The sequence below is a fragment of the Sander vitreus genome, chromosome 14, assembly GCF_031162955.1.
Source record: "Sander vitreus isolate 19-12246 chromosome 14, sanVit1, whole genome shotgun sequence".
NCBI lineage: Eukaryota > Metazoa > Chordata > Actinopteri > Perciformes > Percidae > Sander > Sander vitreus.
This window is the reverse complement of record NC_135868.1, coordinates 2,569,556-2,591,627: the sequence shown is the minus strand read 5'-3', so window position 1 is coordinate 2,591,627 and position 22,072 is coordinate 2,569,556. Positions and strand designations below refer to the sequence as shown.

At 40.9% G+C, this 22,072-nt stretch overlaps 1 protein-coding gene across 1 annotated transcript; it reads right to left on the bottom strand.

Moving 5' to 3' along the window:
- Positions 1–604: 604 nt before the first annotated feature.
- LOC144528547 (uncharacterized) lies at positions 605–16,436 on the bottom strand. Its single transcript, XM_078267200.1, has 7 exons — positions 16,191–16,436; positions 9,752–10,855; positions 8,528–8,899; positions 7,650–8,105; positions 5,404–7,227; positions 4,527–4,982; positions 605–3,552 (listed from the first exon to the last, which is right to left on the bottom strand). Exons 1-7 carry the CDS (start codon positions 16,381–16,383, stop codon positions 2,231–2,233), a joined length of 5,727 nt encoding a protein of 1,908 aa, XP_078123326.1. The 5' UTR covers positions 16,384–16,436; the 3' UTR covers positions 605–2,230.
- Positions 16,437–22,072: the final 5,636 nt, after the last annotated feature.

Below are 22,072 nucleotides of genomic sequence, written 5' to 3'. Positions count from 1 at the left end.
TCAGTCAGTCTGTTGAAGGAAGAAAAACTCCAAACTGAAACAGCTGAACAAATTAGATTAGATTCTTCCTGAGATAAACAATCTTAGTAATTAAGTCTCTAAAATGTAGATCAGTGTTTCCCAAAAAGCCCAAGAAGACGTCATCAAATGTCTCGTTTTGTCCACAACTCAAAGATCTTCAGTGTCCTGTCCCAGAGGAGAGAAGACACTAGAACATATTCACATTTAACAAGCTGACATCGCACAAATTTACCCGTTTACACATTATTTATTGATCAATTATCTTATAATATTAATAGTTAACAACTATTCCACTAATCCGGGACTTCAGTATTTTTCTGAGACTTTAAACCTGACTGTGGTTCTCTGCTCTCTTTCGAATTATCGCTGACTTCTCTCTCCGATGGTTTGTCTTGTGTGAGGATCGTCATGTGTCTCCAGACATCTCGTTGAATTTAAAACGTCTCTCACAAACCATACAGCTGTATTTTTCCTCTCCGGTGTGATGTGGCATGTGACGAACTAAGTTCCCCTTCTGAGAAAAACTTTTACCACAAACTGTGCAGCTGAACGGTTTGTCTGCTGAGTGAACTATCATATGTACCTTAAGATTTGTCTTCTTGCTAAATCTCACTCAGAGCAGCTGAACATTTTTTTCTCCTGTGTGAGTCATCATTTGTCTCTTTAGGTGTCCACTTTCAGTAAAAGCTTTATCCCACTCAGAGCAGCTGAATGTTTTCTTACATCTTGAATCATGTTTCAGAGAGTTTAAAGCTGACTGAGGTTCTCTGGTCTCCTTCCAATCAGCACTGTCATCAGTCTCAGGATCAGAAGAGTCTCCAGTCTGGTCTTCAGTCTCTGGTTGTAAAAGTGGATGTGAGTTCCTGGCTGGTTCTGGTCCTCCACAGTCCTCTCCGTCAGCTTCTGTTTCCATGTGTTGAGTTTCTCTGCTGGCTGGAGGCTCTGCCTCTCTGTTCTCCTCAGTTTGACTCTGATGAAGCTGTGACGACTGACAACCGACACATTCATGTTTGTACTATGGACAAATCTTTTATCACAAACACTGCATGTGTATTTTCTCTCTCCTGTGTGAACTGCCATGTATAGCTTAGATCAGGCCCAAAAAAAATCAAGCCCGACCCTACCCGAGCCTGTGCATGCTGTGGCCGAGCCTGGCCCAGCCCGGCACATTAACTGTAATTATGAGCCTGAGCCTGATTTAAACCCGACAATGTTTTAATACGTGGTCGTTATAACTGACGTTCTCAACTACAATTTCGAGTTGTTTGAATTACAGAAATCTGTTAAGAACTATCTTAATGAATAATGCAACAAGGACGAAGAAGACTACACTGCATTGTTTGTTTATTCAGAACGGAATGGATCGCAAATGGATCCGAATGAAGAAATGTTAAAAAAAATAAATTAAAAAAAACCTCGACCCTAGCTGCTCCCTCAGCTGAATAGTGAGGTTAACAGATCAAGGCAGCAACATAATCAAAGCCCTGGAACCATATAGGAGACTTTCTGGTCTCCATCACCTCATTAATACTGTCCATCACGGTCCCCATCACCTCATTAATACTGTCCTTCACCACGGTCTCCATCACCTCATTAATACTGTCCTTCACCACGGTCTCCATCACCTCATTAATACTGTCCTTCATCACGGTCTCCATCACCTCATTAATACTGTCCTTCATCACAGTCTCATCACCTCATTAATACTGTCCTTCATCACGGTCTCCATCACCTCATTAATACTGTCCTTCATCATGGTCTCCATCACCTCATTAATACTGTCCTTCATCACGGTCTCCATCACCTAATTAATACTGTCCTTCACCACGGTCTGCATGCCGATCCACTGGCCGACAACAGTGCTACAGAGGGGGGAAGACATGATGTAGCCCAGTTTACCTCACACTCAAGTCAGTGCAGGACCTCCACCCAGAGCTACGGCAGAAGCTGGAGAGGCATAGCTTTCTCACAAACCAATTAGGCTAATTAAGTAATGATTAAAAAAACACAAATGCTTGATCAAAGGCCCGGGCCGAGGATAGCGGCGAAAAATATCAAGTTCGGGCTCGGGCAGAGAATCTAAACTCTACTGCCATGTAGCGTGTCAGTTGTGTCTTCTGAATAAATCTTTTAACACTCACACTGGGCAGCTATATCTTTTCTCTCCCTTATGTGTTTCTATACATTTTCTTTCTGTGTAAAAGATTTCTTACAGACTGAGCTGAGGTTTTCCCCATGTATGAGTTAACATGTGTTTTTTAAGCGTTGATTTGAGGCCAAATCTTTTATCACAAACTGAGCAACTGAAAGGTTTGTCTCCTGTATGAGTTCTCGTGTGTGTCTTCAGATTATACTCGTTGCCAAATCTTTTATCACAAAGTAAGCAGCTAAAAGGTTTTTCTCCTGTGTGAGTTCTCATGTGTCTCTTCAAATGTTCCTTCTGGCCAAATCGCTTATCACACTCAGAGCAGCTGAAAGGTTTCTCTCCTGTGTGGCTTCTCATGTGTGCCTTTAAATATACGCTGTGTGTAAATGATTTTTTACAAACTGAGCAGCTAAAAGGTTTTTCTCCTGTGTGGAGTGCCATGTGTGACTTTAAAGTTCCACTGTGTGAAAAAGATATCTTACAGACTGAGCAGCTGAAAGGTTTTTCTCCTGTGTGAGTTCTCATGTGTGTCTTCAGGTATTCACTAACAGCGAAAGCTCTACCACACTCGGAGCAGCTGAAAGGTTTTTCTCCTGTGTGGATTCTCATGTGTTTCTTTAAACTTCCATTCTCTGAAAAGTATTTTTTACAGACTGAGCAGCTGAAAGGCTTTTCTCCTGTGTGAGTTCTCATGTGTTTCTTCAGATTATACTCGTTGCCAAATCTTTTATCACAACATGAGCAGCTGAAACGTTTCTCTCCTGTATGAGTTAACATGTGTTTTTTAAGAATTGAGTTGAGGCCAAATCTTTTCTTACAAACTGAGCAGCTAAAAGGTTTTTCTCCTGTGTGAGTTATCATGTGTTGGTTCAGATTTGACTTGAAGCTAAATATTTTCCCACACTCAGAGCAGCTGAATGTTTTCTTATATGTTGAATCATGTTTCAGAGAGTTTAAAGCTGACTGAGGTTCTCTGGTCTCCTTCCCATCAGCACTGTCATCAGTTTCAGGATCAGAAGAGTCTCCAGTCTGGTCTTCAGTCTCTGGTTGTAAAAGTGGATGTGAGTTCCTGGCTGGTTCTAGTCCTCCACAGTCCTCTCCATCAGCTTCTGTTTCCATGTGTTGAGTTTGTCTCTGATTAAGCTGTGAGGACTGAGCTTCCTCTTCATCATCTTCACTCTTTACAGGGACAGGAGTGAATGGGAACTTGGTGATATCAGCCTCCTCCAGCCCTTGAAGCTGCTCTGCCTCCTGACTGCTCCACATTTCCTCCTGTTCCTCTTTAATGTGTGGGGGGGGCTCTGGCTCCTGCTGGTCCACACTGGAGCTACACTCCTGCTGCTCAGGAGGAACCTCTTCTTTAACCACCGACAGCTGCTCAACATCTGCAGGAGAAACATACAGAGAAATGTTGTGGGACTGTATCTTATCACGTGGATTGTGATTGTTATAAGCTGATGAACATCTGCAGTAAACACAAATTGAGGAAAACTTGGACGTCAGATAAAGCAAAGACAACTGCACCATTCAAAAACTTGCCTCTGTTTAGTAACAATCACAACCCCTGACATTTTCATAACTCACAGTTAGAGATGCACCGATTGACTGGCCGGTGACGTGCACCGCATGATTTACATCACGCAACAGCAACACTACACGTGCACATGCAAGGTTTCCGCTGTATGCATCTCAATCAGCTGTTTATTAAATGTCATACAGTCGTAATTATACACGGCTTGAACAGTCAGCCGCTCTCTCTCTCTACCCTCTGAGGCTGAAAAACCGGAACATGAAAACCGCACTCACGCGGGTCCCGTGACATGACAGCTACAGTTTATCGGAAAATAGCGTTGGGCACACTGACTTTGATAAATTTACTGTTTATCAGACCCCAGATGAGACAATAAACTAATGTTAGCAAACGCTGTGGTCCCTCTGCCTGACGCCCCACTGGCCGCTGTAGGAGACACTGTAAACAAACCAAAAAGAAAAAAAGAGACACTGTATTTAATCCGACGTGCTGTATTAACGTTACTGTTTAAAATGCTTTCCAGGTTAATGGGGATGCATACCGCTCAAAACCAACATTAAAAACGTAGTAATCTTCCCTCAGCATTTTGTTTTGTTGCTAAACTGTGTGTAAAATGAGCGGTGACGTTAAATCATCTGTTTCAGGTAACGGCACTCTAGGGTACCGTCTATTTGCTGGATTGTTCCGAGGTAATCGTCGTCAGTACTTTTAGCTACTATTACAACTGTTTAGTCAGTACTTTTAGCTATTTCAACTGTTTAGTCAGTACTTTTAGCTAACTACTTCACATGCTTAGACAATACTATTAGCAGCCGAATGTTTCCTTACATCTTGAATCATGTTTCAGAGAGTTTAAAGCTGACTGAGGTTCTCTGGTCTCCTTCCAATCAGCACTGTCATCAGTCTCAGGTTCAGAAGAGTCTCCAGTCTGGTCTTCAGTCTCTGGTTGTAAAAGTGGATGTGAGTTCCTTGCTGGTTCTGGTCCTCCACAGTCCTCTCCATCAGCTTCTGTTTCCATGTGTTGAGTTTGTCTTTGATGAAGCTGTGAGAACTGAGCTTTCTCTTCATCATCTTCACTCTTCACAGGGACAGGAGTGAATGGGAACTTGGTGATATCAGCCTCTTCCAGCCCTTGAAGCTGCTCGCCCTCCTGACTGCTCCACAGTTCCTCCTGTTCATCTTCAATATGTGGGGGGGGCTCTGGCTCCTGCTGGTCCACACTGGAGCTACACTCCTGCTGCTCAGGGGGAACCTCTTCTTTAACCACCAACAACTGCTGAACATCTGCAGGAAACAAAATCAAATACAGACAACTGTTTAGTCAATAACTGTAGTTAACTATTTCAACTGTTGGTCAGTACTTTTAGATAACCACTCCAGCTGTTTAGACAGTACTTTTAGCTACTATTTCAACTGTTTAGTCAATACTTTGAGCTACTATTTCAACTGTTTAGTCAATACGTTCAGCTATTTCAACTGTTTAGTCAGTACTTTTAGCTATTTCAACTGTTTAGTCAATACTTTGAGCTACTATTTCAACTGTTTAGTCAATACGTTCAGCTATTTCAACTGTTTAGTCAGTACTTATAGCTACTATTTCAACTGTTTACTCAGTACTTTTAGCTACTTTTTCAACTGTTTTGTCAATACGTTCAGCTATTTCACCTGTTCAGACAGTATTTTTAGCAGGTAAATGAAATCTTACATCTTGAATCATGTTTCAGAGAGTTTAAAGCTGACTGATGTTCTCTGGTCTCCTTCCAATCAGCACTGTCATCAGTCTCAGGATCAGAAGAGTCTCCAGTCTGGTCTTCAGTCTCTGGTTGTAAAAGTGGATGTGAGTTCCTGGCTGGTTCTGGTCCTCCACAGTCCTCTACATCAGCTTCTGTGTTTATATGACCAACACATTCATGTGTTTTGACATGAGAACGCCGGGCAAATCTTTTGTCACAAACACTGCAGGTGAATATTTTCTCTCCTGTGTGGAATACGGCCATGTGTGAACGTAGACTCCCTCTCTGTGTAAAAGATGTCTTACAGACTGAGCAGCTGAAAGGTTTTTCTCTTGTGTGGACTCTCATGTGTTTCTGTAAATCTCCTCTCTGTGTAAAAGATTTTTTACAGACTGAGCAGCTGAAAGGTTTCTCTCCTGTGTGAGTTCTCATATGTGACTGTAAAGTTTCACTCTGTGTAAAAGATTTTTTACAGACTGAGCAGTTAAAAGGTTTCTCTCCTGTGTGGATTCTTACATGTTTCTTCAGATTTCCACTTTCAGTAAAATCTTTACCACAATCAGAGCAGCTAAAAGGTCTTTCTCCTGTGTGGACTAACATGTGTGACTGTAAACTTTGACTGTGTGTAAAAGATTTCTTACAAACTGAGCAGCTAAAAGGTTTTTCTCCTGTGTGAATTCTCATGTGTTTCTTTAAATATCCTCTCTGTGTAAAAGATTTCTTACAGACTGAGCATCTGAAAGGATCCTGTCCTGTGTGAGTTCTCATGTGTCTCTTCAGACTTTCCTTGTGGCCAAATCTTTTCTTACAAACTGAGCAGCTAAAAGGTTTTTCTCCCGTGTGAGTTATCATGTGATCTTTCAGCTTTGACTTGCAGCCAAATTTCCTCTGACAATCAGAGCAGCTGAACTGTTTTTCTCCTGTGTGGATTCTCATGTGTCTCTTAAGATCTGACTTCAAGCTAAATTTCCTCTGACACTCAGAGCAGCTGAAAGGTTTTTCTCCTGTGTGAGTTAACATGTGATATTCCAGATTGGACTTGCGGCTAAATTTCCTCCGACACACAGAGCAGCTAAAAGGTTTTTCTCCTGTGTGAGTCATCATGTGTTTCTTCAGATATGACTTGAAGACAAATCTTTTCCCACACTCAGAGCAGCTAAATGGCTTTTCTCCTGTGTGGATTTTCATGTGTTTCTGTAAATCTCCTCTCTGTGTATAAGATTTCTTACAAACAGAGCAGCTGAAAGGTTTCTCTCCTGTATGAGTTCTCATGTGTGTCTTCAGACTATACTTGAAGCCAAATCTTTTCCCACACTCAGAGCAGCTGAATGTTTTCTTACATCTTGAATCATGTTTCAGGGAGTTTAAAGCTGACTGAGGTTCTCTGGTCTCCTTCCAATCAGCACTATCATCATTCTCAGGATCAGAAGAGTCTCCGGTCTGGTCTTCAGTCTCTGGTTGTAAAAGTGAGTGAGAGTTCCTGGCTGGTTCTGGGGCTCCACAGTCTTCTCCATCAGCTTCTGTTTCCATGTGTTGAGTTTGTCTTTGATGAAGCTGTGAGGACTGAGCTTTCTCTTCATCATCTTCACTCTTCACGGGGACAGGAGTGAATGGGAACTTGGTGATATCAGCCTCCTCCAGCCATTGATGCTGCTCTCCCTCCTGACTGCTCCACAGTTCCTCCTGTTCCTCTTTAATGTGTGGAGGGGGCTCTGGCTCCTGCTGGTCCACACTGGAGATACAATCCTGCTGCTCAGCGGGAACCTCTTCTTTAACCATAAACTGCTGCTCAACATCTACAGGAAACAAAATCAAATACAGACAACTGTTTAGAAAATACTTTTAGCTAACTATTTCAAATGTTTAGTCAGTACTTTTAGCAAACTAGGGAGTAATCCCGCTAGCTGTGTTAGCGCTGTTGACCGTGTGTGTTAGCACGTTTAGCCACGTTAGCTAGCCGCTGCCTCCCAGGCTCTATCATCTCCCCGGTTGCGCATGTACCCACTTGTGTCTTCATGGATGTATTAGCTATTAGCTCATCTTAGACTAAACTGCTATAATTGTGGACTGGAGCATGTGAAGGCATCACGCAGGTTAGAGCTGACAATCTACCGATGACAGTCAACACCTTCCTGCAATAACATCTTACGGTTTAGTAGTTTTAGCTAACTATTTCACCTGTCCAGACAGTACTTTTAGCAGGTAAATGAAATCTTACATCTTGAATCATGTTTCAGAGAGTTTAAAGCTGACTGATGTTCTCTGGTCTCCTTCCAATCAGCACTATCAACATTCTCAGGATCAGAAGAGTCTCCGGTCTGGTCTTCAGTCTCTGGTTGTAAAAGTGAGTGTGAGTTCCTGGCTGGTTCTGGGGCTCCACAGTCTTCTCCATCAGCTTCTGTTTCCATGTGTTGAGTTTGTCTTTGATGAAGCTGTGAGGACTGAGCTTTCTCTTCATCATCTTCACTCTTCACGGGGACAGGAGTGAATGGGAACTTGGTGATATCAGCCTCCTCCAGCCATTGATGCTGCTCTCCCTCCTGACTGCTCCACAGTTCCTCCTGTTCCTCTTTAATGTGTGGAGGGGGCTCTGGCTCCTGCTGGTCCACACTGGAGATACAATCCTGCTGCTCAGCGGGAACCTCTTCTTTAACCATAAACTGCTGCTCAACATCTACAGGAAACAAAATCAAATACAGACAACTGTTTAGAAAATACTTTTAGCTAACTATTTCAAATGTTTAGTCAGTACTTTTAGCAAACTAGGGAGTAATCCCGCTAGCTGTGTTAGCGCTGTTGACCGTGTGTGTTAGCACGTTTAGCCACGTTAGCTAGCCGCTGCCTCCCAGGCTCTATCATCTCCCCGGTTGCGCATGTACCCACTTGTGTCTTCATGGATGTATTAGCTATTAGCTCATCTTAGACTAAACTGCTATAATTGTGGACTGGAGCATGTGAAGGCATCACGCAGGTTAGAGCTGACAATCTACCGATGACAGTCAACACCTTCCTGCAATAACATCTTACGGTTTAGTAGTTTTAGCTAACTATTTCACCTGTTCAGACAGTACTTTTAGCAGGTAAATGAAATCTTACATCTTGAATCATGTTTCAGAGAGTTTAAAGCTGACTGATGTTCTCTGGTCTCCTTCCAATCAGCACTGTCATCAGTCTCAGGTTCAGAAGAGTCTCTAGTCTGGTCTTCAGTCTCTGGTTGTAAAAGAAGCTGTGAGGACTGAGCTTTCTCTTCATAATCTTCACTCTTCACGGGGACAGGAGTGAATGGGAACTTGGTGATATCAGCCTCCTCCAGCCCTTGAAGCTGCTCTCCCTCCTGACTGCTCCACAGTTCCTCCTGTTCCTCTTTAATGTGTGGGGGGGGCTCTGGCTCTGGCTGGTCCACACTGGAGCTACACTCCTGCTGCTCATGGGGTACCTCTTCTTTAACCACCGACAACTGCTGAACATCTGCAGGAAACAAAATCAAATGCAGACAACTGTTTAGTCAATAACTGTAGTTAACTACTTCAACGATTTAGACACTTTACTTTTAGATAATATTTCAACAGTTTAGACAGTACTTTTAGCTATTTCACCTGTTTAGTCAGTACTTGATGCTACTATTTCCACTGTTTAGTCACTACTTTTAGATAACTATTTCAACCGTTCAGTCAGTAATTTTAGTTTATTTCAACTGTTTAGTCAGTACTTTTAACTACTATTGCAACTGTTTAGTCAGTACTTTTAGATTATTATTTAGACTGTTTAGTCAGTATTTTAGCTAAATATTTGATCTGTTTAGTCTGTACTTTTAGCTACTATTTCAACTGTTTAGTCAGTACTTTTAGCTACTATTTCAACTATTTAGTCAGTACTTTTAGCTACTATTTCAACAGTTTAGTCAGTACTTTTTGATAACTAAATAAGCTAAAAGTACTGACTTCAACCGTTAAGCCAGTACTTTTACCACATTATTTCAACAGTTTAGTCAGTACTTTTAGCTTATTTCAACTGTTTAGTCAGTACTTTTAGCTAAATATTTCAACTGTTTAGTCAGTGCTTTTAACTTATTATTTCAACTGTTTAGTCAGTACTTTTAGCTTATTATTTCAACTGTTTAGTCAGTACTTTTAGCTAACTATTTAGACTGTTTAGTCAGTACTTTTAACTACTATTTCAACTGTTTAGTCAGTACTTTTAGATACTATTTTAACTGTTTAGTCAGTACTTTTAGCTAAATATTGAACTGTTTAGTCAGTACTTTTAGCAAACTATTTCAAATGTTTAGACAGTACTTTTAGCAGCTGAATGTTTTCTTACATCTTGAATCATGTTTCAGAAAGTTTAAAGCTGACTGAGGTTCGCTGGTCTCCTTCCAATCAGCACTGTCACCAGTCTCAGGTTCAGAAGAGTCTCCAGTCTGGTCTTCAGTCTCTGGTTGTAAAAGTGGATGTGGATGTGAGTTCCTGGCTGGTTCTGGTCCTCCACAGTCCTCTACATTAGCTTCTGTGTTTATATGACCAACACATTCACGTTTTTCTCCTGTGTGGATTCTCATGTGTTTTTGTAAATGTCCACTCTGTGTAAAACATTTCTTACAGACTGAGCAGATGAAAGGTTTTTCACCTGTGTGAGTTATCATGTGTTTCTTTAGGTTTCCACTTTCATTAAAAGCTTTACCACACTCAGAGCAGCTAAAAGGCTTCTCTCCTGTGTGGATTCTCATGTGTGTCTGTACAGTTCCACTCTGTGAAAAAGATTTATTACAAACTGAGCAGCTAAAAGGCTTCTCTCCTGTGTGAGTTCTCATGTGTCTCTTCAGAGCTGCCGTGTGGCCAAATATTTTATTACAAACTGAGCAGCTAAAAGGGTTGTCTCCTGTGTGACTTCTCATGTGTGTCTTCAGATGTGACTTGAAGATAAATCTGTTCCCACACTCAGAGCAGCTGAATTTATTCTTACATGTTGAATCATGTTTCAGAGAATTTAAAGCTGACTGAGGTTCTCTGGTCTCCTTCCAATCAGCACTGTCATCAGTCTCAGGTTCAGAAGAGTCTCCAGTCTGGTCTTCAGTCTCTGGTTGTAAAAGTGGATGTGGATGCAAGTTCCTGGCTGGTTCTGGTCCTCCACAGTCATCTCCATCAGCTTCTGTTTCCATGTGTTGAGTTTGTCTTTGATGAAGCTGTGAGGACTGAGCTTCCTCTTCATCATCTTCACTCTTCACAGCGACAGGAGTGAATGGGAACTTGGGGATATCAGCCTCCTCCAGCCCTTGAAGCTGCTCTCCCTCCAGACTGCTCCACAGTTCCTCCTGTTCCTCTTTAATGTGTGGGGGGGGCTCTGGCTCCTGTTGGTCCACACTGGCGCTACACTCCTGCTGCTCAGGGGGAACCTCTTCTTTAACCACTGACAGCTGCTGCACATCTGCAGGAAACAAAATCAAATACAGACAACTGTTCAGTCATTACTTTTAGCTAACTATTTCAACCGTTTAGTCAGTACTTTTAGCTAATTATTCCAACTCTTTAGTCAGTACTTTTAGCTAACAAGGGAGTAATCCCGCTAGCAGAGTTTCCGCTAGAACAAATTGGTGCCGGTCATGTGACCTGTAAGGTTTTCATTTTATCGGTCAAAATGGGAAAAGTTCAGGTCAAATATTTTCCACGTTTGTTGAGGTTAAATACAATTGATAGGCCTATATAACAAATAATATCATCAAGTGATGTAGATTTATAGTAATTTTATTAAAATGTAGGCTACTTGCTACAGCAGACAGCGCAAAATAATTAAATCAATGCACATAACATTGTGCCCATCTGAATTAAAATAGGCCTATTTTATATTTACAAGGTAGAGGAAAGAAAACGATACAAACGACAGTAAAAATAGACTGGTTCATAAAATTATCAAGTCACAATAATTGTAAACCACCATCTTTCTGCAACTTTGAGTTCAGAAACTCCACAGTCTGACATGACAGCCTGCGGGTGCCTGCCGGGTTCGCTGGCTGTCCGCCCGGCCTCTCCACCTTCACAGCCGTGAACAGTGAGCCAGCTGGAGCTCCCTCAGGAGACTCGCGGACAAGAGGCGTTTATTTACCCAATCGTTTGTTTAAATAACACAACACACATAACCATCATAAGATAAACTGGAACCTGTGGTTGTGTGCCTTTTTGGAGTTATAAAGCTTCACAAGAGGTTGCGGGCATAACGTAACAAGCTCCCTGGCGCACACACACACACACACACACACACACACACACACACACGAGGGAGAGCAGCATCTGACAGGGCAGAGAGATACCCATCTGTCTTTGACAGCCTTTTAAATAAATTATAAGATAACATAATGTTTGTAAGAAATAAAGTTTCAGTTTCTTAAATTTTCCACATCTTATAAAGTAAACAAACAAAAAATTCAAAGCTCAAAAAGTTACATTTTTCATTTGAACTGGTGGTGTGAGTTCTTTTTTGCCAAATGCTTTAAGAGCTTGTTCAAAGGCTCAGCCTGGCCTAGCATACTGCAGAATAAAGCCATTTAACTGGTTCATACTGCATACTACTGATCAACATATGTAGTAGGTACTGCATACTACAGTCGTCTGCAGTATGTAGTACCTATGTATGTAGTAGGTACTGCATACTTTATACTGCAAGTACTACATACTGCAGTCATCTGACGATGCTGAAGTTAGCTTCCGATTCATCCATCAGGGAACCATAACTTACATTGCTGAGTGACTGATCCTCTGACTGTATTGAGAGGCTAAAGATCCTTAAAAACACAGTTTCAGATTAGTGAAAGCTTTATTTATTTATTTATATACAGTATCTATTTGTGAAAATGCAATAAAGGAAGATTTCACTTATTCTAATGTGTCTGATGTGGTCTACATATGAAAAAACAGGGAAACAGAAAACAGGAACCCCCCCCTCCTTTATTCTCTCCTCACAGGGAGGTTTCTCCTAGTTTCTAGACAGAAACTGTTATCTTCACACACACACACACACACACACACACACACACACACACACCCCCTCCTCTAACCTGTAACTTGAACTGCCTTTCCTGTGTTCCTCTTATCTGTCTAGTACACAATGCACTCTTGCACCATCAAAGGCTTAAACTCTAGTTAACGGCTCCAGCTTAACCTTCTATACTTCAGAGACACTGAGTCCTTGAACCACTTCCTCAATGACTGCACACAGCTATTCTTTCTGGGATAATCTAGTCCAGATCTGTCTCTACCTAGTCCAAGTCTAGGTAGAGTGGTTTTGGATCTGGACCTGGTCTAATGTGGTCTAAATATGAAAAGAAAAACGGTGAAATCTCCCTTTATTGCGTTCTCATGAAGACAATACAGCTTTCACAAATCTAAACGTGTGTTTTAGACATGATTCATAATTTATCTTAATGACTAACACGCTTTAATACAGTCAGAGGTTCAGAAAACAGGATCAGTCACTCAGCAATCTGAGTTATGTTTCCCTGATGAATCAGAAGCCAACTTCAGCAACGTGGTTCATACTACATACTACTGATGAACATATGCAGCAGGTACTACATACTACTGATGAACATATGCAGCAGATACTACATACTACTGATGAACATATGCAGCAGGTACTACATACTGCTGATGAACATATGTAGTAGATACTACATACTGCTGATGAACATATGCAGCAGATACTACATACTACTGATGAACATATGCAGCAGGTACTACATACTGCTGATGAACATATGCAGTAGATACTACATACTACTGATGAACATATGCAGCAGGTACTACATACTACTGATGAACATATGCAGTAGATACTACATACTACTGATGAACATATGCAGCAGATACTACATACTACTGATGAACATATGCAGCAGGTACTACATACTACTGATGAACATATGCAGTAGATACTACATACTACTGATGAACATATGCAGTAGATACTACATACTGCTGATGAACATATGCAGTAGATACTACATACTACTGATGAACATATGCAGTAGATACTACATACTACTGATGAACATATGTAGTAGATACTACATACTACTGATGAACATATGCAGCAGGTACTACATACTACTGATGAAAATATGCAGCAGGTACTACATACTACTGATGAACATATGCAGCAGGTACTACATACTACATACTACTGATGAACATATGCAGCAGGTACTACATACTACTGATGAACATATGTAGTAGGTACTACATACTACATACTGATGAACATATGCAGCAGATACTACATACTACTGATGAACATATGTAGCAGATACTACATACTACTGATGAACATATGTAGTAGATATTACATACTACTGATAAACATATGCAGCAGATACTACATACTACTGATGAACATATGCAGTAGATACTACATACTACATACTACTGATGAACATATGCAGTAGGTACTACATACTACATACTACTGATGAACATATGCAGTACATACTACATACTACTGATGAACATATGCAGTAGATACTACATACTACATACTACTGATGAACATATGTAGTAGATACTACATACTACTGATGAACATATGTAGTAGATACTACATACTACTGATGAACATATGCAGCAGATACTACATACTACTGATGAACATATGCAGCAGATACTACATACTACTGATGAACATATGCAGTAGATACTACATACTACATACTACTGATGAACATATGCAGTAGATACTGCATACTACTGATGAACATATGCAGTACGTACTACATACTACTGATGAACATATGCAGTAGGTACTACATACTACTGATGAACATATGCAGCAGATACTGCATACTACTGATGAACATATGCAGTAGATACTACATACTACTGACGAACATATGCAGCAGATACTACATGCTACTGATGAACATATGCAGTAGATACTGCATACTACTGATGAACATATGCAGTGCTACATACTGCATACTACTGATGAACATATGCAGTAGATACTACATACTACTGATGAACATATGCAGCAGATACTACATACTAATTACTGATGAACATATGCAGTAGATACTACATACTACATACTACTGATGAACATATGCAGAACATACTACATACTACTGATGAACATATGCAGTAGATACTACATACTACTGATGAACATATGCAGTAGATACTACATACTACTGATGAACATATGCAGTAGATACTACATACTACTGATGAACATATGTAGCAGATACTACATACTACTGATGAACATATGTAGTAGATACTACATACTACTGATGAACATATGCAGCAGGTACTACATACTACTGATGAACATATGCAGCAGATACTACATACCATACTACTGATGAACATATGCAGTAGATACTACATGCTACTGATGAACATATGCAGTAGATACTGCATACTACTGATGAACATATGTAGTAGATACTACATACTGCATACTACTGATGAACATATGTAGTAGATACTACATACTACTGATGAACATATGCAGTAGATACTACATACTACTGATGAACATATGCAGTAGATACTACATACTACTGATGAACATATGCAGTACATACTACATACTGTAATATAGCAGATGCATACTGATGACATATGCAGTAGATACTACATACTGATACTAGATGAACATATGCAGTAGATACTACATACTGCCCCGATGAACATATGCAGTAGATACATGCATACTACTGATGAACATATGCAGTAGATACTACATACTGCATACTACTGATGAACATATGCAGTAGTACACATACTACTGATGAACATATGCAGTAGATACTACATACTACTGATGAACATATGCGGTAGATACTACATACTGCATGAACATATGCGTGATGCACATACTACTGATGAACATATGCAGTAGATACTGCATACTACTGATGAACATATGCAGTAGATACTGCATACTACTGATGAACATATGCAGTAGATACTACATACTGCATACTACTGATGAACATATGCAGCAGATACTACATACTACATACTACTGATGAACATATGTAGTAGATACTACATACTACTGATGAACATATGCAGTAGATACTACATACTACTGATGAACATATGTAGTAGATACTACATACTACTGATGAACATACTGATGATGCTATACTACTGATGAACATATGCAGCAGATACTACATACTACATACTACTGATGAACATATGCAGTAGATACTACATACTACTGATGAACATATGCAGCAGATACTACATACTACTGATGAACATATCAGTACTGCATATGCATGTGCTGCACGTATGTAGTAGGTACTGCAGTACTGCAGTATGTAGTATGTACTGCAGTATGTAGTAGGTACTGCAGTATGTAGTATGTACTGCAGTATGTAGTATGTACTGCAGTATGTAGTAGTACTGCTAGTATGTAGTATGCTAGTGCAGTATGTACTCAGTATGCTAATGTACAGTATGTATAGTGCTGCAGTATGTAGTAAAGGTACTGCAGTATGTATAGTGTACTGCATGTATAGCTGCGGTATGTAGTAGGTACTGCTGATGATTGCATACAGCCGTCAGCGATTTCGAAAACAGGAAACGGGGAGAAAAGGGAAATGAGCTGCAGCTAAGGGCCTCGGGTTGAACCGAGTATCTGCTGTACTGCTGCGGAGAAGCAGTCGAGGCTTTGAAGCGTCGACAGGCTGAATGTTTAACGAACAAACATGCTGTCAGTTTAACCAGAGAGAGAGGAAGAAGTAAAGGGACCAAACCTGCTCTGTGTAACCGAAGCTGAGGGTTGAAAACAGCGTCCAGTAGCTCCCGTTGTCGCTCGTTCTCCTCTTTTGAACGACAAAGTTCCTCCTCGTACTCTGCTATCGTTCTTTCAAACAGCCCAAATATCTCTTCAGCAGCCGCAGTTAGTCGCTGCTCCACCAACGCTCTCAGCATCTGGACTTTACACATTTTACCTCTTTCTCAACACAACAAAGACGCTCTGCTAACACACCTTTCTGCTAGACGCCATCTTGTTCAAAGAGTGAAGTTAGCCGCAGTGAAGACTACAGCTTCCGGTGCAGATTAGTTGCTGAACTTCAAAATAAAAGTCCGGAAGTGTTTTAGGCTTCTTTAGAAAAACCCAGCAACATAAACGTTAAAAATACACGTTTGAAGAAAGACAAATATGTTATTGCATTTTCACAGCTCTGAGAAAACATTTAAATATGATGGTAGTTAGTTTCCCTATTCCTTTAAAGGGTCTTTTTTTTTATTTTTATCTGGACTCTATTTACCCAAATGTGAAAAGATTGTTGTTCCCGTCATTCCAGGTTGAAAAAAATACCAAGTTACCATTTATGTTTCAAACAGAAGATGAAAGTCTCGGAGTGTGACTCTAATATTTCATCTGATTTTGATGTTTGTCTGAGGGGAAAGTTAAACCAAGCCATTTCTGAGCGGTTTTTTTGTCACATTATTACTCACTGTGAGCTCATCCAGGAGTACGAATAGCTCCTAAATGTCTTTTAAGCAATATAAACAACTTATAATGGCATAAACATAACAAAAAGGAAACATTTAAATCTCAGGATGGATGTAAACTTCCGGTTATCGGTTATAGAATGCTGTGCTACCGTATGCTACCATTGAATGCTTGTCGTTAAAACATCCAAAACTGTTCATTTTCGTCGTTGTTGTGTTTTTTATGTTAATGTTTTTACTTGTAATACTTTGTCTTGACTAATAACGTGTAAACGTACGAAAAGTGTCCTTTCAAAGACGGGATGACAGCTCTTCCAGCCACCACTGCTGTGTGCCGCAATGTACAATGTGTCTTCTCTTAGTTTTTTTACTTTTCCCAAAGACAATGAATTACATAAATGGTGGGCAATTAACATCTGACGAGACAACTTCCTTACAACGAACACACAAGTCTGCAGCCGACACTATCAAATTGCAGATGCCTGGGCGCAGACGTCTGAAGAAGGGAGCTGTTGCAGTGCTTTTTCAGTGGAACAATTTCAGTCTTCCAGCCCCACGGCCTGAAGTTTGGGAAAGGACCGAGCGTCCCAACACAGAAACCATGCATGATCCGTCTGTGGACTTGGACTATCCTCCTGACCATGACTACTGCGACAGTACTGAACCTGCTGCGCTGGATATGTCCCTTGACCACAATAAAGAACTTTATGTAGAGATAGCCAGTGGCGGTTCTACGTTGAATTACACCCTAAGCGAGACCCAAATTAACCCAAACCCATTTTAACAGCATCAATTTTTTATCGTGAGATTAACGTTCTTTTTGGCCGAGCAATCTTTGTAGTTTTTTTCACGTGCTGTTGCATCAACTAGTCAACAACACTACACCGGATCTAGCTAGACCGGAAACAGAACACAAGACACGCCACACACACTTGTTTGGGCTTGCGAGCCGGCCAAAGAGTAGTAGGCTAACGTTAAGTTTTGAGTGGATGGCGAAGTTTCCTTTTAAAAAGTTGCCAAATGAGTACAATACACAAAGTGATCTGTGTGTTTTGTCATTGTGAACTGAGCTATCATCGCAGCATGTCCAGTCTGAAATACCACTTGATGGCCAAGCACACAGCTGATGGCCAAGCACACAGCTGATGGCCAAGCACACAGCTGATGACCAAACACACAGCTGATGACCAAGCACACAGCTGATGGCCAAGCACACAGCTGATGACCAAGCACACAGCTGATGGCCAAGCACACAGCTGATGGCCAAGCACACAGCTGATGATTGACGTTTCAAAAATTGCCTATATAAAGAGTTTTAAGTCTGGAACCATGACAACCAGCTACAAGATGAATAGTGAGCATAAAACATTTGATTCGGCGCAAAAAAACATTTTGAAAACGGCAAAAAAGGCAAAGGTACAAGACCGTGTACATAAACTATCATAGACTTCAATGGTAGAAGCTCGCTCTAGCCGTTAGCGGTTTCGCGGGTATGGTAAACGTTTCTATGGTGACAGTGAGTTGGACCAATCAGAGACGTTGCTGTTATGCTTAGGATTGTGGGTAGGGTAAATTTTCTCCATTACATTGCAGATAAAACATGTTTTTCTTAAAACAAGGTTGAATTCATACTGACTTCTAGCTTCTACAGGAGCAGAAACCTTCGTTTCACAACCACGTAGCTCGGGGTCAGTCTACCTCGGATGGTTTAGACATTATGACTGATATTCTAAATCCTTATGGAGAAAATCAATGGGATGTTTCACTTCCGGAGTCGGCTGTGGGCGGGACTGTTGAGGTCTATGGATGACTTCAGACAGAAGCACATGGATACCACAACTAAGAACAAACCTACTGCAGCCATAGCTCAATGGGTGGCTACTGCATGTAGGCAGGTTAACGTTGTGGAGGACGAGGGTCTAGCTGATATCATAGCATTGAAATGAGAAAAAATAATGGGACAAAAAGAACTCAAGGGTCATTTAGAATAGATAAAAATGTGCGATTAGTTGCAATTAATTGCGAGTTAACTATGACATTAATTTGATTAATCGCGATTAAATATTTTAATCGTTTGGCAGCACTAATTATAACATTTGTGCAGAAAAGACCAAAACTGTCTCTCAAAACTTTCCAACATTCCCAAGCCCATGTATTTCTACTGAAAACGTCAATCTTTAACGTGCATATAGGATGTGTGTTGGCGGCCTGGAGATTAAAGAATTGATTTTTAAGCCTTAAAACAATTTGTAGTAAATGAATCCACCTTGACTTACGTATTTACATGCACTGTAGCTACCTGTAGTATGTACAGTATGACCTGTGTACTACTAGCTAATCACTTCCTAACAACATGCTGCTCAATGATGTGTTTTTAATAAGATGTTGCTCATTGATTCAAGATTTATCAGGCTGTGGTTTGGGTCTTTAATGGGATTTATTGATTAAAAATACAGACTATCTCCAGCCTTAACCTTTAATCGATTAGTAGTTTTTTACTGACAGAAAATACTGATTACTTTGTTGCTGCATTATGACATCACAATCACTATATTTGACTACAATATCCCTAAAAGCATGTTTTGGGTTTATTTATATCAATATGGGGCTAATACTCAGGTGTCCACTTGTATATAAATTATGTGAAAATGTACCCCAGCACAATGTCCCAAACTGGACACATCTGAGAGTAACTTTTTCCATGTAAAATGTTAATATTTCAATGGATATTCCAAATATATTTAAGACTTAGCCTATAATGAACTATATGTGGAGCTAATTCTCTGCTTTGGTAGGACAGGCGCTGACACTGACACACACACACACACACACACACACATACACACACACACACACACACACACACATCCACCTGTGCCCCTGCCTGCCTTTGCACGCATCCCGTGCATGCGCCCGCGGCCGCATGCATCACTCATTCTTGTGAATCCTAAATAGCGTGCTGAGCCGCAGAGCTGAATGGCATGGCAGGGTGTCTGGTGCCAGACTGGAGCAAAGACCACTATAGGAGCCGTTAGCGCGGATACAACTGCCCACCGGCCTGGGGGTGCACCATCCCTTTATCACTATTAAATCACTGTTCTTTATTATCACCGTTTCATTTCTTTGAAGACATTTGGCAGAGCAGCATTGTCTGTTTTTTACCAAGTTGGATTGCTTTCGTGAACTTCTACTATGTAGACTACTTTTAGTTCTCAACACAGTCTGTTTTTCTATTATCTATTATTTGCGCCTTCAGCTGCAGGGGGCGCCAGTTTTTCTTTTTTAAGCTTGTGCCGCCCCCCATGCGTCATGAAAAAATGCCGCCCCAAGCGGCTGCCCACTTCGCCCGTGCCAAAAACCCCTACTGTTTGCATGGATTACTTTTACCTTTAATACTTAAACTACATTTTCCTGATGAAGATCAGAGAGGTGAAAAACACTACAGGAGGAAGATGGAGGATCAGCTGCAGCGTAAGAACACCAGGGAGGTCTGAGAAAGCATGAAAGCCATCTTAGGCTACAAGGAACCAAAACCTCAGACACTGAAAGCTGCTGCTGTTTCAATCCTGTCGGCTCTCTCGTGCGGTATACTCGCTGCAGCCGACCTGTCGAGCGCCAGTGTGACGTCATGGGAGCGCCATAACTGTTTATACTCACGCGTGGTGGTTGCGACACTAGCTGCGGTCTTCTCCTGAACAGAGGTGGCGCTAATGAGGAAAGGCTACCGACTTTGCTATTTGTACGGACTAGAAGAAAAAGAAAAAGGTAAACAACGGCAGAACTGGCAGCAGCATTGGGTTCGATTTGATTTGATGACCTACATGACCTACACCTTCATGATCAGTTCCCCCTGCGACTGACGCGCGCATACAAACAAACACACACACACACACACACACACAAAAACACACAATCACACACGGTGGATGCAGGAAAAACCGGAGATGAGACGACACAATGACCTAAATGATAAGTTAAAGTCCAATAAGTCCTTTATTAAACTGTATGAATGTGTCCCAGGACAGGATAGAAAATTAACCAACAATGTAAAGATCAACAAGCCACTGACAATGACAGATATGTTCATATTTGATTCATTCAATGAATTATAATTTTTTTGTCTTAAATCCACCAGCCTTTTTCATATTATACCAACATCTGCAGCATCCTCAGCCTTTTTGGTAAGGTTACTAGGAAATGTCAGCCCAGAGTCATTAATTAATAGTAATAATTATTATTCTCCCCAAAACAAGTTTCCTTTTTATTTTTAAAGAACGTCATCACGTGAGGTAGTAATGGTGCCCGCCTTGATAATCCTGCATACGTTTTTCACACCCCCCCATCACTTCCCCACTCACAACCTCCACAAGCCCCCCTCCTCCAACACACAACACCCCTCCCCCAACCTGTCCTTCACAACACACCAGGTGAGGAGTGAGCTACGGAGGATCCAGGTGAGGAAAGGAGCGGGTCCTGATGGCCTCAGCTCCAGGCTTCTCAAATTCTATATAAGAGAATAATTACGTCTGGCATGACCAGATATTTTATAAATATCTTAAATAACACTAAACAACTAAATGGTGGTAGGTAATACATCAGATTTCATATACTGCTTTAGTAAAACAAATATTACCTGGCTGATGATGGGAGCAGCAGGACGCAAAAAACGAAAGTTACTGTTGCACTAGTCTGGACATCTTGCCGTGCCAACCTTGCAATAAAGGTTTCCTAAATGCCATGTATATACATGTGATGTCAGCTTACTAACTGATTGCGGGTTTTGTGTAGATTTGGACTTTTGTACGTTTATTCCACTTTGTTTAAACGGAGAAGTGGAGAGGCCTCGTTCACCTGTTTGGAGCTGATGGTGACTGTGACGCTCGTATAGACCTTGCTGGATACACCGTGTCATTTACCTTTTTGTGGATCTACTGATCACTGTGGATTACTTCTTTTCTGTGTCATTGGATTACGGCAAAATACAGATCTTTTTTCTTAACGTGTCTTAACATTTTATGGTGAGTTTGGAGAGGCATCTCAACAGACTGGAGGTCCAACGCTGATTGTTCACAGTTACATTTTAGTTGAATTTATGCGTCTGTCTATTGCGTTCAGAGAGTCGTGCCGTGATTGGATTTCATAAGGGAGAATTGTTAAATTGTTACAATGAAATTTA